This window comes from Phodopus roborovskii, unplaced genomic scaffold (genome assembly GCF_943737965.1).
Source record: "Phodopus roborovskii unplaced genomic scaffold, PHOROB, whole genome shotgun sequence".
In the NCBI taxonomy this organism is placed as follows: Eukaryota; Metazoa; Chordata; class Mammalia; order Rodentia; family Cricetidae; genus Phodopus; species Phodopus roborovskii.
This window is the reverse complement of record NW_026126585.1, coordinates 17,040,534-17,054,301: the sequence shown is the minus strand read 5'-3', so window position 1 is coordinate 17,054,301 and position 13,768 is coordinate 17,040,534. Positions and strand designations below refer to the sequence as shown.

At 53.1% G+C, this 13,768-nt stretch overlaps 1 protein-coding gene across 1 annotated transcript; it reads left to right on the top strand.

Moving 5' to 3' along the window:
- The first annotated feature begins 2,669 nt into the window (after positions 1-2,669).
- On the top strand, positions 2,670-12,120 carry Optc (opticin). Its single transcript, XM_051204029.1, is given in 8 exon segments — positions 2,670-2,779; positions 4,091-4,125; positions 4,128-4,369; positions 5,561-5,705; positions 7,086-7,244; positions 7,957-8,159; positions 11,494-11,589; positions 11,902-12,120. Coding segments are annotated over 8 exon segments (1,164 nt in total). The 3' UTR covers positions 12,076-12,120.
- The last annotated feature ends 1,648 nt before the right edge of the window (positions 12,121-13,768 follow it).

The window sequence follows — 13,768 nt, the reverse complement described above, 5'->3', positions numbered from 1 at the left end:
TTATAGGAGAGATATCCCAGAGCCTATTCTTAGAGAATTTCCCCCAAATTCATAACCTTCATGAAAAATTATTCCTCAAGTCAGACAGAAATCAAATAGCTCCATTTGTAACTGTATCAGCCAGGCTCTTTTAACCCACAGATATCAAACTATGGAGTTTCTCAGTGCTCAGAAGCAAGGCATACCCTGGAAGACCCATGGTCACCCTTTCTGCCCAAGGAAGACTGTAATCTAATTGGGGACATGCAGTGTGCATGGGAGGTGCCCAGGGCAGATGCCAAGCACCAAATCATCCAGAAAGGTCTATAGGCCACGCCGAAGTTCGAAAAGACAACAGTTACCAGGGCTGTCTTTAAAGGAAATCTGGCTACAGAAAGGGATTTGCGACCCTCCCAACCTAGGCTATCTGGTGTAGGATGAAAACCGACAGATGCCCTCACCCGGCCCTTCCTGCCGGATAAGTGCCTGCTTCAGATCAACTGTACGCCAGGCAGGTCCGAGTTAAGAATTCAAGGGTGGGTGATGTATGCTCCATGCCTCTGGGGAATTAATAACGTGATAAAAGGGTGGGTTGCATCCACGAATTCATTTTTTTTCTTAATTGTGATGCAATAACTATAAGCAATTCAGAGGGGATCTTCTCTCTGCCTGGGAAGTCTCAAGGAGGGCTGTGTGGGATCCAGTTTTGTCAGATAAGAGATGGAGAAAGCATATGACTTGGAAGAAAACAGCGGGAACAAAAAGATAGCTAGCCCGTGTGGGGTTCCAGCCCGTGTGCGGGATGAGAGGGGGATAGGGATTCTCAGTCCTCAGCATGGAATACCAAGAGGCAGGCAGGTCCTTGAACGTTCTGCCCCACCCCCCACCCCGGCCACAAGAGAGCAGCAGTAGCGTCAGCTGGCCAGACTTCTGTCCACACTGCTGCCTCCGTCACATTAGCATGCCTCGTGTGTGTCTCTCCTGAAGGGCAGCCCTTGCTGGGCTCCGGGATCAGGGACAGAGCCCGCCCACCTGCCGCTTCCCATGCAGGTCCACGTTCCCGTCCACCAACGCCCCCGAAATCCATGGGAACGACCGACCCGCAAGCTTGCGAAGGCGGGAATTGAAGCTGGGAGAAAGTGTGGGACGAGAGCCTACACCGCAAAGAGTTTGCCTCGGGGGATGGGGATGCGGAAAGCGCGTGGGAGCCGGCGCGTGCGCGGTGCAGGGCTGGCTGCGCCCGCCTCGAAGTGCGGGGGCGGAAGCTCGGGGAGGAGGTGGGACGATGGGGGAGGGAGGTGATGGAGCGTGGAGGGGGTGTGTCGCTCAGAGTGGGGGAAAGGGTGGGAGCAGGTGGCAGGGGGAATGAATGAACTGTCTCATCTGCATTCCTTGCAGGGACAAATGGCGTGGATGTGGTGGGGGGGGACACACGCTCCCCGCTGTCTGAAGGGACCGAGCGAGGGTCTCTGGAAGAAAGGCAGGGCCAGCCAAATATGCCATCTGCTTCGAGGACGTCCTCCTGGCTTGGGACTCTTATCTCCCTCTACCCAGCTGAGCTTCTGAAAGCTGCCACTCTCCAAATGGAGCAATCTAAGAGACAAAACAGCCTTGTTTGGGCAGGGGGGCTCTTGGGTTGCCAGGAGCCCCCTCCCACACCAGCTGAGGCCTCTTCGAGATCTGGCTATTAGGGATACCCACTCACCTGGCATCACGAGCCTGGCATGGGTTTTGCCAAGGCCATCTGTTCTGAGGGCACAGAGTTGCCCTGTTCTTAGGATTCCTGGGATGACGTTGAAAGAAGGTGAAACCAGAAAACACTCAAAATGTGGTGTTGGCCTTAGCTGTGGGTGACCTTGGACCAATCACTTCCCCTTTTCAGGGGGGCTCCCAACTGGGATTCGGGTGTGGCCAGAGGAGAAGAGTTCAGAGCATCTCAGTGAGGAACCTGGGCTGCAGAATCAGGGTGACATTCTCCAGCTCCCGCCCTCCTCTGGGGATATATGGAACAGTCCCAAGGAAAGATGGGACCCTTGGGAAGTGGGGGTGGGAAGGTTCCAGGCCAGAGGCCTGGCACGATGCCTTGGGTGTTTGTAAACCAAAGCCCGGCTCCTGTCCTTGTCCTTTTTTCTGACAGGACTTAGAGAACTTCCTGTCCTGTGCTTGGTGACCACCATCTGTGAACTCTAAGTTGGTCTTCAAATTCTACCTCACCCCCTGTTTCCCCTGGCATCGCCTAAGCCCTAAAACCTTCCTTGGTGATTTTGCCTGCTCTTAATTCCCAGTGCTCTAGGGGTAGGGCTGATTGCGGTGCCCTACTCGATTCCATCTATGAAGTAAGTCGTCATTCCTGGGGTGGCGGGGGGGGGGGGGAGGGGGGAGGAGGTGAGGGGGAAGTGTGAGGTGGGAGGGGGGTCCCATCCCTCTGGATAGCTTCAGTTCAGGCTTCTGGAATACTTCTGATCTGACTGACCAACCACCTCCCCCCCAAAAAAAGACCAGTGAAGGCCATGGTGTGTGTGTGTGTGTGTGTGTTTACACAATGAATTCCTGTTCATGAAGTGAAGAAATGGGATTAAGGACCCCCTGAGAGAAAAAGAAGTGGAACAGCAGGGCATCTCAAAGGATGGAAAATCTATTTAGACACATGGCTCCCTGGGCCAACTACTTTTCCTCCTCCTGGCCAGTAGATGAGGGCCTTCCCAGCGGTCCCTTAAGCAGGCAGGCAGCCGCCCTCTCCATCACAGCCTTTATCTCCTTGGAAGCTGCAGGGCCAGACGGATCCAAAAGCACCTAAAAGGTAAGGTCCAAGGTTGGAGGCCTCACACATATCAGCATGCCAAGAAAGGCACAGAGTGCGGACTGGGCAGGGAGGGTGGAGAGTCCAAGACTCTAATCGGAGAAGCTGGAAGAGGCTTCAGTAAACTTCGGAATTGTTTTAAAGAGCATATGCTTTGGTTTGGGTGGGGGGTAGGGAACAGAGATGCCACTTTTTGCTACTGCTGGGAGCTTGCCCCTCAGTGCAGCTGGGATTAAGAAGAAGCCTGCGTGGTTGTGATGAGACACTGCCTACAGTGGTGCAGGCACATCAGTACCCATAGCACACCGGTGTGCACAGACGTGCGTGCACAGATATCCATGCTCATATGCACATCGTGTAGTCAAAGTTACCCGTGTGCACGCACACATGTACATAGATATGTGCATAGATAGCTCCGAAGCTTTCCTGATGGGAAAACACTCCCACAACCATGCACAGGCGCTCTGGTTTCTACACTATGTTTTTACGGTGTTCCATTTCTAAGTCTATTTTATGACTTTTGCATCGCGTGTCAAGTTAGAAGACTTGCCTCCAAGTTAACTGGTTGCTCCTGAAATGGGCTGGGCCTTATTCATTCTACACTACCAGAAGCTATAACTCAGTAGACACCCAGTGAATGTTAAACTGACTGAATGAGTGATCTTAGACTAATCACAAATAGGGCTAAGGAGAGGGCTTGCTTGGTATCAGCTCGCATAGCGTGCACGAAGCTCTGGGCTTGGTACCCAGCATCTCATACTCCAGGGATCACAGTGCACACCTGTCATCCCAGCACTTGGGCCAGGAGGATCAGAAGTTCAAGGTCATTCTCCACTACATAGGAAATTTGAGTCTAGTCTAGGGTACATGAGACCCTATCATGTACCAAAGCCAAAGGAAACAAAAGTCTCTTTGGTGTACTTTCTCTGAAGCTAGTTTTTTTTTTTTTTTCAGGAAGAGTTTTCTTCTGGATGTGTGGTTGTTTGCTAGAGAATATCTGTACAAATCTGTGTATCCAGTGCACAGGTGAGTGGACAGGGGACTTTTTTGAGATGAGCAAGCCAGCCCATGGAAGCCGTCATGGGAGCCTGGGTGCCTGATGACCACACTGTGAGCTGCCTTGAGCGATGGCTCAAGATGCCTCCAGACACCATTTAAGGGGCCGTAGTTTAAGGTGAAGATGCTGAGTAAGCTTGGGTGGTGGATGGCAAGATTGAGCAAATGTGCAGGTCAGAGGCTGGGTGACTTTGTGGGCCATTCCCACAAAGCACTAGCGAGCTCAGATACGACCCTTCTGCCACCTACCCACAGGATGTCCATTCATGGGATTGGGCCATTCCCTCTCCTATTCCTCCCCAGAACCCCATGAGGCTCCTGGCTTTCCTGAGTCTGCTGGCCCTGGTGCTGCATGAGGCGGGAACAGCTTGGCTCCCAGGGGAGATGAAAGGGGAAGAGTGGAGCCCAGAGGAAGGTGATGCTCACGCATTTCTACATGTGGGAAACTATGACCTGGACCTAGAGGACTACGGTGAAGTCATTGACCTGAGCAGCTATGAGGGACCTGCCGACTATGGGGACCAGATCCTTGAGGTGAAAGAACACAGTTGACTCAGATTCCCTGATTAAGGCCAACTCCCTTTCCACCTGCCTATAACACAAGTCTCTCAAATCCTCATCTCTTTCTCTATATAATGCAAATCCTGTGTGTGTGTGCTTGTGTGTGAGCGCGCGTGCATGTGTGTGTGCCTGTGTGCTTCTGTGTGTGTGTGTGTTCATTAATACGTATGCAGGTAAACATGCATGTGTGTACATGTGTGAGGAATTCAAAGGACAGACAAACTTAGATGGTGCTCCTCTGGAACTGCCCATCTTGTTTTGTTTAAGACAGGGTATTTCACTTGCCCAGAGCTTGTCAAGTAAGGCAGGCTGGATGGCCAGCAAGCTTCCCCAGCACTGAGATTTTGAGCATTAATCGCAGATTCTGGCAAAACAAACCAATGATTGTTCACAGGATCAAACTCATGCCCTCGTCTTGCAAGGGAAGCTCTACCAACAGTACTGTCTTGTAGTCTTTTATCTATACCATCTATGAGGTACAAATTCTAATCCCTCCTTAGGAACGTGTCCCTCACAAGCTACTACAGAAGAGGACACTACTCCCCATCGTCTTATCCATGTGTCACACTTGGTAGGACCCCTCCCAGAAGGGGACTTCATACATACCTCCCCATGTGGTCAGATAGGATCATGAGCCATGCCATGGGGTGAGGGTCAGCTGTATCTTCATGTTCTCCCTAAAAAAGGGGGGTGGGTGCTAGCTTGTCAATCCAGTCTGTCTTCCAGTCTGAAGTTCTCCCTGACCTCTGCAAGGGTTGACCTGTGCAGCGTGAGCCCAGAAGCCTCTGCCCACTGTGACCAGGGTTGGGGTAGAGAGAAGAGTTAGTGCTGGTTTGAACAATGCAGAGAAGAAGGGAGTGAGTACCAGCCCGGGTGACCCAGAGATTGATTTCAGCTGTGAGTTGGGACCTGCTGGGTACCTGACCCTCACCCTCGTCTCCTCTGACCTCAGCTTCCTCATTTGTGTATGGAAGATGCTAGATGCCACGTTCTCCAAGTCCCCCTCCTTGCTGTCTCTTTATGCTCTCTCTCTCTCTCTCCCTCTCTCCTTCTCTCTCTCTCTCATTCTGCATGCTTGAACTTGGTCACTGAGGTTCCCGGAGGCCACACTTAAGTCCTTCCAGGGCATATACTGACCTGTGGTATGCTGTGCTGTGTCTCCAGGTTAGGGAGGACAGCCTGACTCTTCCAACAAGAGCTAGCCCCTCCCAGAGCACTGTGGCTCCAAAGACATCATCATCATCATCATCAAACCTCACAATGACTGGGCCTACCACCAGTGGCCTACCGAACTCCCAGAGCCGCCATGGTGAGTGTATGCAATCTGGTCACAGTATACATAGATCACAGACCTAGCTAGCACCAGGCAGTTCTAAAGTGGGGTATGGTGAGGGCTAAGGCCAGAGAGTCCTGGGTCTGGGTTAGCCTCTGCCAGCAGGAAAAGAAGGGTTGCCACGGTGGGGGGGGGGGGGAAGCAGGCACCACCACCATAAACGGGTATGGCTGGCTGTCTCTGATACTTTCCCATAAATAGTATGCACAAATTGAGTGGGATGCAACGCAATCGAGAACTCCCACACCCGATCAAAGCCACCCTACCTTAATTAACAGCATCACTTGGGGAGCAATTTGAGTGGTGATTAGATTAGAGATGATTAAAAGCCTGGAACGGAGAATAAGTAACTGTGGCTGTCACTTGGCATGGCAGCAAATGAAGCAGTGACACTGACTTCAGTTTCAAATCCACCTTTGGTAGCAGCGCCCCCCCCAGTGCCTTCCTGGGGACCAGGGTACAGCATCCCTAACTCTGCGGGGGATTGAAAACTGGGCTCAGGAGGAGCGGAGCGCAGCTTGCTCTGGACTGGCCGGCACTTGCTGTCCTGTTTTCTGGGATGCTTGCCAGCATGGACCTGGGGTACTGAGGTCAGCTCAGATGCCCCATGGGGAGTCTGTGAACTCTCACAGCTGCAACCTCAGACTTGAAGAGGCCGTGAAGGGTCTGAGCTGTGCCTGCCTTTCCCAGCCTTGGGAGAAGGGCATAGGGCCTCTGCCCCCTGCCCCTCCCCCTCTGTCCTTCCTGCTGCCTCATTTCTGGGCTGTGAGCTTTCCTCCGGTGCCTTTTGGGTACTTGTGATAGCGAGTGACGTCAACGTTGCCCGGCTGTCCGAATTTCTTGACCACTCTGGGCAGAGAGGGCGCCAGGGGCTGAGAATGGGGCAGGCTTGTTTCCCACTGCAAAATCAGGTTGCTGGTGACCTCCCCGGAGGGGACAGGTGCTGCGCAGACACTGTCCATTCCACCTTGGCTCTACTGTACTTCCCGGACCCACATGCAACATGGCCAATTCCTCTTCCTAAGACAGAAGCGGCAACCGTTGGCTAGTTCATATAATTCTGCCCCCACATCTACACTGTACCTTTTGGCTCTAAAGAAGGATCCTCTGGGAAAGAAACAGACAGAGCTTACAAAGGATCGATGGGTTTTGCACTGAGTCCTCTCTTAGGCCAGGGCTGAGTGACAGGCTGAGTGACAGGTCTGTCTGGGTGCATTGTGCTGGGTGGTTCTGGGCAAAACCCACTGGCAATCTAAAAGCCACAGATTCCCATGGCTCAGGCATCCACTGAAGAGAAGACCTCTGGCCACAGAGGCTGACGGAGATGTCCCTCTGTTCTGTCCTCTGCCTGGCCAGGTCTGCCTACCTGCCTGGTCTGCGTGTGCCTTGGCTGCTCCGTGTACTGTGATGATGCAGATCTGGAGAACGTCCCTCCCCTTCCCCAGATGACCACCTACCTGTACGCTCACTTCAACCACATCAGCCACATCCAGGCCGGAGACTTCAAAGGGCTGAGTGAGTTGCGCTTTGAGACAAGGTCATGGCAAGGCAGAGAGGACATGAGCTCACAGGCTGTCAAAGGGACAGATGCTCCAATCCTTCTAGATCCCTAAGAGTTTGAAGTAGTGGACGTAGCCAGTTCTTCTCATGAAAGGTCTGGGGTACGGGAAAGGAAGGTATGCTGAAGGCAACATTTCCGGGATGTTCCAGAAACTGCACCTGTTAGGCTGTGGGCTAGCCAATCCTAACCCTCCTCTCTCTGGCCCTGATGCTATTCAAAGAGCTGTTTGCAGCTTTGCTATTTCATGCCATATTCCCTGCTTGAGGTGGGAGGCCTGGGCATGCCTCCAGCTTCTACCTTGTGTTGCGGTAGCCTTCCAGGTCCTCAGTGTCCACCGTGTAAAGTAAGTTGTGCAGGAGGTCAGGGAGGGTGAAAGCAGCCGTTCTGGAACTTATTAGTTCTTGTCCTGAGCCAGGGTAGGGATCTTCTAAGCTGGTAACTGAACAGAACCAGGGCTCTGGAGGAAGCTGTTGAGGTATGTCATAGTTTTCGAAGGAGAGCTGATTTTAGCCTTGTTTCTGTGGTTTGGACCTGATGCAGGTTTCGAACTAGTTAGAACTCCCTTGAGAAGGGTGGAGGAAGGCGTGGAGGCAAGCACATGCCACATGGGGCCAGCAGAGAGGTCTGTGCCAGTTTTACCCTTTGTTCCCTCCCAACATCCTTCAGCAAAACTGAAGCGCATTGACCTCTCCAGCAACTCCATCTCCTCCATCCACAATGATACCTTCCGCCTGCTGCCTGCCCTGCAGCATCTGATCCTCACAGACAACCAGCTGGCAACTCTGCCTGTGCTGCCCAGTGGCATTGAGTTTCTGGACGTCCGCCTGAATCGGCTGCAGAGCTCAGGGATACAGCCTGAGGCCTTCGTGGTGAGTCAGGACCTCAGCCTACCACACAATACCCACCCTACCCGTGTACCACACAACACAACCCCACCCACTGCACAACACCCACGCTACCCATTTACCCTAACCTCACCCCTGGTCTGGGGCCTAAACTTCAATTCCCGTTTTCTCTTCTTTTTCTATTTATGACTTATTAAACGTTCTTCTTGAGAAAGGGGTGTTTTACTTCCTACCATCATGGTAGTCTCTATAGCCTGGGTGAATGGAAAACATCGTGCTATTGGGCCTCAGGAACACAGAAAACCAGTACTGGCAACTCTCCCATGCCTCTGTGAGGGTAGCACTGTAGTGCTGGCTGGCCTTTTCCTACATACCTGCCCACTAACTCTCTCTTTGTTCCTGCTCACCCCGGCCTGCTCACCCCAGCCTGCTCACTCCAGCCTGCTCACCCCAGCCTGCTCACCCCAGCCTCCTCACCCCGGCCTGCTCACCCCAGCCTCCTCACCCCAGCCTCCTCACCCCAGCCTCCTCACTCCAGCCTGCTCACCCCGGTCTGCTCACCCCAGCCTGCTCACCCCAGACCTCCTCACCCCAGCCTCCTCACCCCAGCCTGCTCACCCCAGCCTGCTCACCCCAGCCTGCTCACCCCAGCCTCCTCACCCCAGACCTGCTCACCCCAGACCTGCTCACCCCAGCCTGCTCACCCCAGACCTGCTCACCCCAGACCTGCTCACCCCAGCCTGCTCACCCCAGCCTCCTCACCCCAGACCTGCTCACCCCAGCCTCCTCACCCCAGCCTGCTCACCCCGGCCTGCTCACCCCGGCCTGCTCACCCCAGCCTCCTCACCCCAGCCTGCTCACCCCAGACCTGCTCACCCCAGCCTGCTCACCCCGGCCTGCTCACCCCAGACCTGCTCACCCCAGACCTGCTCACCCCAGACCTGCTCACCCCGGCCTGCTCACCCCGGCCTGCTCACCCCAGCCTCCTCACCCCAGCCTCCTCACCCCAGAACTGCTCACCCCAGCCTCCTCACCCCAGCCTGCTCATCCCAGATCTCCTTACCCCAGCCTGCTCACCCCAGACCTGCTCACCCCAGCCTGCTCACCCCAGACCTCCTCACCCCAGACCCACTCACCCCAGACCTGCTCACCCCAGCCTGCTCACCCCAGACCTGCTCACCTGTTCTGCCCTTGAAAACTCCAGTCTGTGGTGCTAACCCTGACTTCAACTCCTACAAATCATCTTAATGGTTTTGAAATCTGCCACCAAGTAACTGGTCACTCTCTCTCTGTGGGTCAGATCCTCAAGTAATAATTTGATGGGTTACTGGCCAGATCTGATGGAAAAAGTTAAGTTGTTTGATGCAAATATGATCCTGAGGGGCTGCCCAAGGAGCAGACTGGCAAGAGCCCGGGATACATTCCACGGAAGACAGCATGCTGGTTGTCATACTAGAAAGAGCCTTCAAAGATTGGGTTCTCGTGTGCAGCCTCTCTGTCTCGCTCAAATACAGCCCAACCACGTGACATTTCTCCATGTGCCCCCCCCCCCACCACTGAATCATTGGTTTGTGTAAGGAATTTCACAGTGTCGCGTTTCTCAGAGTGGATCCCCCTTAAGCAATGCTCAGTTGTGGCAGACTCCTTCTTGCAAACAAAGTCATATGTAGAAGCATCAAACAGATAAAGTAAAAATGTCAATAAAAATACAGCCATATATATATATACAGCTATTATATATTATTGTTGGTGCAGTTTTCCATAGGGACTGCCAGCCAGCTCCCAAATAACCACACAGAGACTTAACATTCATTATAAATGCCTGGCCAATAGCTTAAGCTTATTACTAACTGGCTCTTACAACTTAAATTAACCCATATTTCTTATCTAAGTTCTTCCACGTGGCTCACGGCTTGTTACCTCATTGTGTATGCACCCTGCTTCCTCTTTCTCTGGCTCAAGATTCCTCAGACCCCGCCTTTCTTCTCCCCAGTGTCCTCCCAGTTTGGCATCCCCACCTAACCTCTATTAATCCAATCAGAAGACACCTTGACAGCATGCATCTTGATAGTGTACAAAAAGATTATCGCATACTAGTGTGCTATGTATGCTATAATGGTAGACAAGGGTCCTGTTACGTAGTCCGGGATACCTCAAACTCATTATCCTCCTCCCTCGGCTTCCTGAGTCCTGAAATAACAACGGGACATCACCGTGCTCAGCGAGAGCTGGGTGCTTGTATGCTGTTGCTACTCTTCTTTACAAACACACACACACACACACACACACACACACACACACATCTGCACATCTGCTATGTATCGTGGGCCTACAGAGGGTGCAGAGAACGGCATCCGTGCCACTGGTGGATGGGATGCAAACCCTGCAGACGCTGGTTTTCTCTGCAGAAAGCGCTGGGGTTGTCTGTACCGGGAGGTCCCTGGCTCTTCCAGCCCTCAGCGCCGTCCTGATTGTTTCCATATTAGGAGGCACTTCTCTGCCTTCACTCAGGCCTGTTTTCTTGGTCCAGAAAAGGCAGGGGCTTTGGAGCCAAAGGACCTGAGCTCATGGAATGAGTCAGCTCTGCTTGTTCCCCTGTTTATAGAATGCGGGTGACAATGCTCCCTTGACACAGCTGCTGCAGGATTGGACAGAGCCTTTGCACAGATCATGGGATGACGAAATGTAGGCAGTAGATGCTCCGTTGAGTGGGGGCCTACTCCTCCCTGTTCTCTGAGCCGCCTGCAGGATGATTTCTATCCCATCAGCCCTCCCTGGTCCTGATGGTACTGTTACACTCACTTGCTCTGTGTGCCTGGGTGCCTGGGGTTCTGTTTTGCCACTCTGACATCCTGAGCGTGCTCTCCATAACCACTGGAGCATTCGGGAGACTTTACTGGCGGCACAGCAGTTGAGACTGAGCTGAAATGTCCCCTGGTCCTTCCTTCTACCTGTCCCTGCCTTGTCTGCTCCTCCCAGGCAACAGTAAGAGCTCCTTTATGCTCCCCAGCTGCGAGCACTCAATGACAGCCACTTTCTTCAGACATCAAATGGACTTAGTATCTGCAAGCTCATTAAAGAACGGGGCATCCTTGGCTGGGCTTGGTGGTGCACATAGGACTCGGAAGGATGTCGTAGGACCACTGAGGCCAGCGTGGGCTATATAGGGAATTCTAGGCCAGCCTGAGGTAGAGAGTAAGATTCTGGAGAGGGAGGGAAGACAGAGAGACACACAGACACAGAGAGAGAGAGAGAGACAGAGGCAGCCCCACCCCACGAATGGGCCCAACCTGACACCGGCCTCCTGGGACCAGAGTCTGACAGGACCCCCAGTCTCCCTCACTCTGTGCCCCCACAGGCACTGGAGAAGCTTCAGTTTCTCTACCTGGCAGACAACCTGCTGGACTCCATCCCTGGGCCCTTGCCGCTGAGCCTGCGTTCCCTGCACCTGCAGGTAATGAGCTCTGATCAGACCAAGGGCAAAGGATAGTGGGTAGGGGGAAGGCAGACCGCAGGGGAATCCCGGGCAGTGAGGATGGATGAGCATGGTCCTCCACTCCTTTTCAAAGCATCTCCTCCCCTCACAAGTCAATATTTCACCTGCCTCTGCATCCTCACTTTACCCGCCTCCTCTCATCCCTCGGGGCCTCCCCTCTTCTTCGCCATCTTTTCTGACTCCCTCCCTCTCTCTTCACTCTCCACAAGTGCCCTCTTCTCACCCCCCAAATGGCCTTGGCCCTACCCGCCACACTGCTGTTCCTTCCAGAACAACATGATCCACACCATGGAAAGAGATACTTTCTGTGACACCAGGGAACACAGACAGGAACACCGCCGGCAGCTAGAAGACATCCGCCTGGACGGGAACCCGATCAACCTGAGCCTTTTCCCAGAGGCCTATTTCTGCCTGCCCAGGCTCCCTGTGGGCCGCTTCACCTAGACGCCCACAGCCCTCTCTTCCCAGGTACCATGTGCAGAGGCTCACTGAGCTCCTGCTAACGTGCGCGCGTAAATAGTGATCTGTAGTACCAGTGCCAGGCAGCCTGTGAGCCGCAGCTGCAGAAGTTCACACCGCACACACATACGGAGAGAGAAAGAGAGACAGAGACAGAGAGACAGAGACAGAGAGACAGAGACAGAGAGACAGAGACAGAGAGACACAGGGATAGAGAGAGACAGAGACAGAGACAGAGAGACAGGGACAGAGAGAGAGACAGAGAGACAGAGATACAGAGAGACAGAGAGACAGAGACAGAGAGACAGAGACAGAGAGAGACAGGGACAGAGAGAGACAGGGACAGAGAGAGACAGAGACAGAGAGACAGAGAGAGACAGAGACAGAGAGAGACAGACAGAGACAGAGAGAGACGAGACAGAGAGAGACAGAGAGACAGAGACAGAGAGAGACGAGACAGAGAGACAGAGAGACAGAGACAGAGAAAGACAGAGAGACAGAGAGACAGAGACAGAGAGAGACAGAGAGAGACAGAGAGAGCGCCTCCAGCCACCGAATTTGCATTTCTCTGTCCTCTTTCCTCATACCTTATGGTTCCTGACTCAGAGAACAGCAGCAGCTGCAGAGATCTTTCCACACTCTCCATCCCTGTTCCAGGAGAGCCAAGAAAGAAACAGAAGGCAGACGAGGCAGCAGAGGGCCAGAGGCAGGGCTGGAGGGGAGGGTGGGAGAGGAGAATCTTTGGAGTGGAGGGCTGGAGCCCTGTCTTAACTGACGGTAGGCCGACAAGGTTGATAATTGCACTTTCCAGAATCTTGCCGTTCAGTTGTTAAACACAGTCATTATGAAGAATTAAATTATATAACCTCACGGTTAAATATATTATACTGGAAGCAGCTGGAATGAACACTCAAAATTCACCACTTCCCTGTCACTTTACCCTATCTAGAAGTTGTTTCTGTCCGTGGTAGTTTCATGGTTGACATTCCAGATAGCGGAGTGCCACGGGACGATCCTGCCAACTCATTTGGTGACGTTGTGTAGGTACTGGTCACAGTGGGAGATTTACATCATGGAAATAAATCTATGGATGCTGTAAACGGTGTGTGTGGAGAGAATGCATCTCTGTGCGAGTGTGTCTGTGTATTCTGTGTGTCTACATGTCTGTCTCTCTCTCTCTCTCTCTCTGTGTGTGTGTGTGTATGTTGAGATCAAGCTGTTGAAAACCTACCAGCTATGTTTAAAACTAGCCGTCTCAGCTGGGTGATGGTGGTGCATGCCTTTAATCCCAGGACTCAGGAGGCAGAGGCAGGTGGATCTCTGTGAGTTCAAGGCCAGCCTGGTCTACAGAGAAAGTTCCAGAACAGGCTCCAAAGCTACAGGGAAACCCTGTCTTGAAAAAACAAACAAACAAACAAACTAGCCCTAGCCCTCCCTGACCCTACACTACCCAATGCCCGGTTCGTACAGTCCCTATGGTACAGCCCTTCGTTTCTTGCTTTTCCTAGGTTCTCCCGTTCCATTTGGAGAGAACCATCCCCAAGGAGGGAAACCTGGCCTGGCCTGGCTGCTCACCTGCGAGACCTCTGGCTGGGGCTCACCTCTTCCCTGGCTCTGCCTCAGCCTCCTGGTTTGTGACCATGGATTTCCATCCTTTCTGGTCACTCCTGCGCGTGCA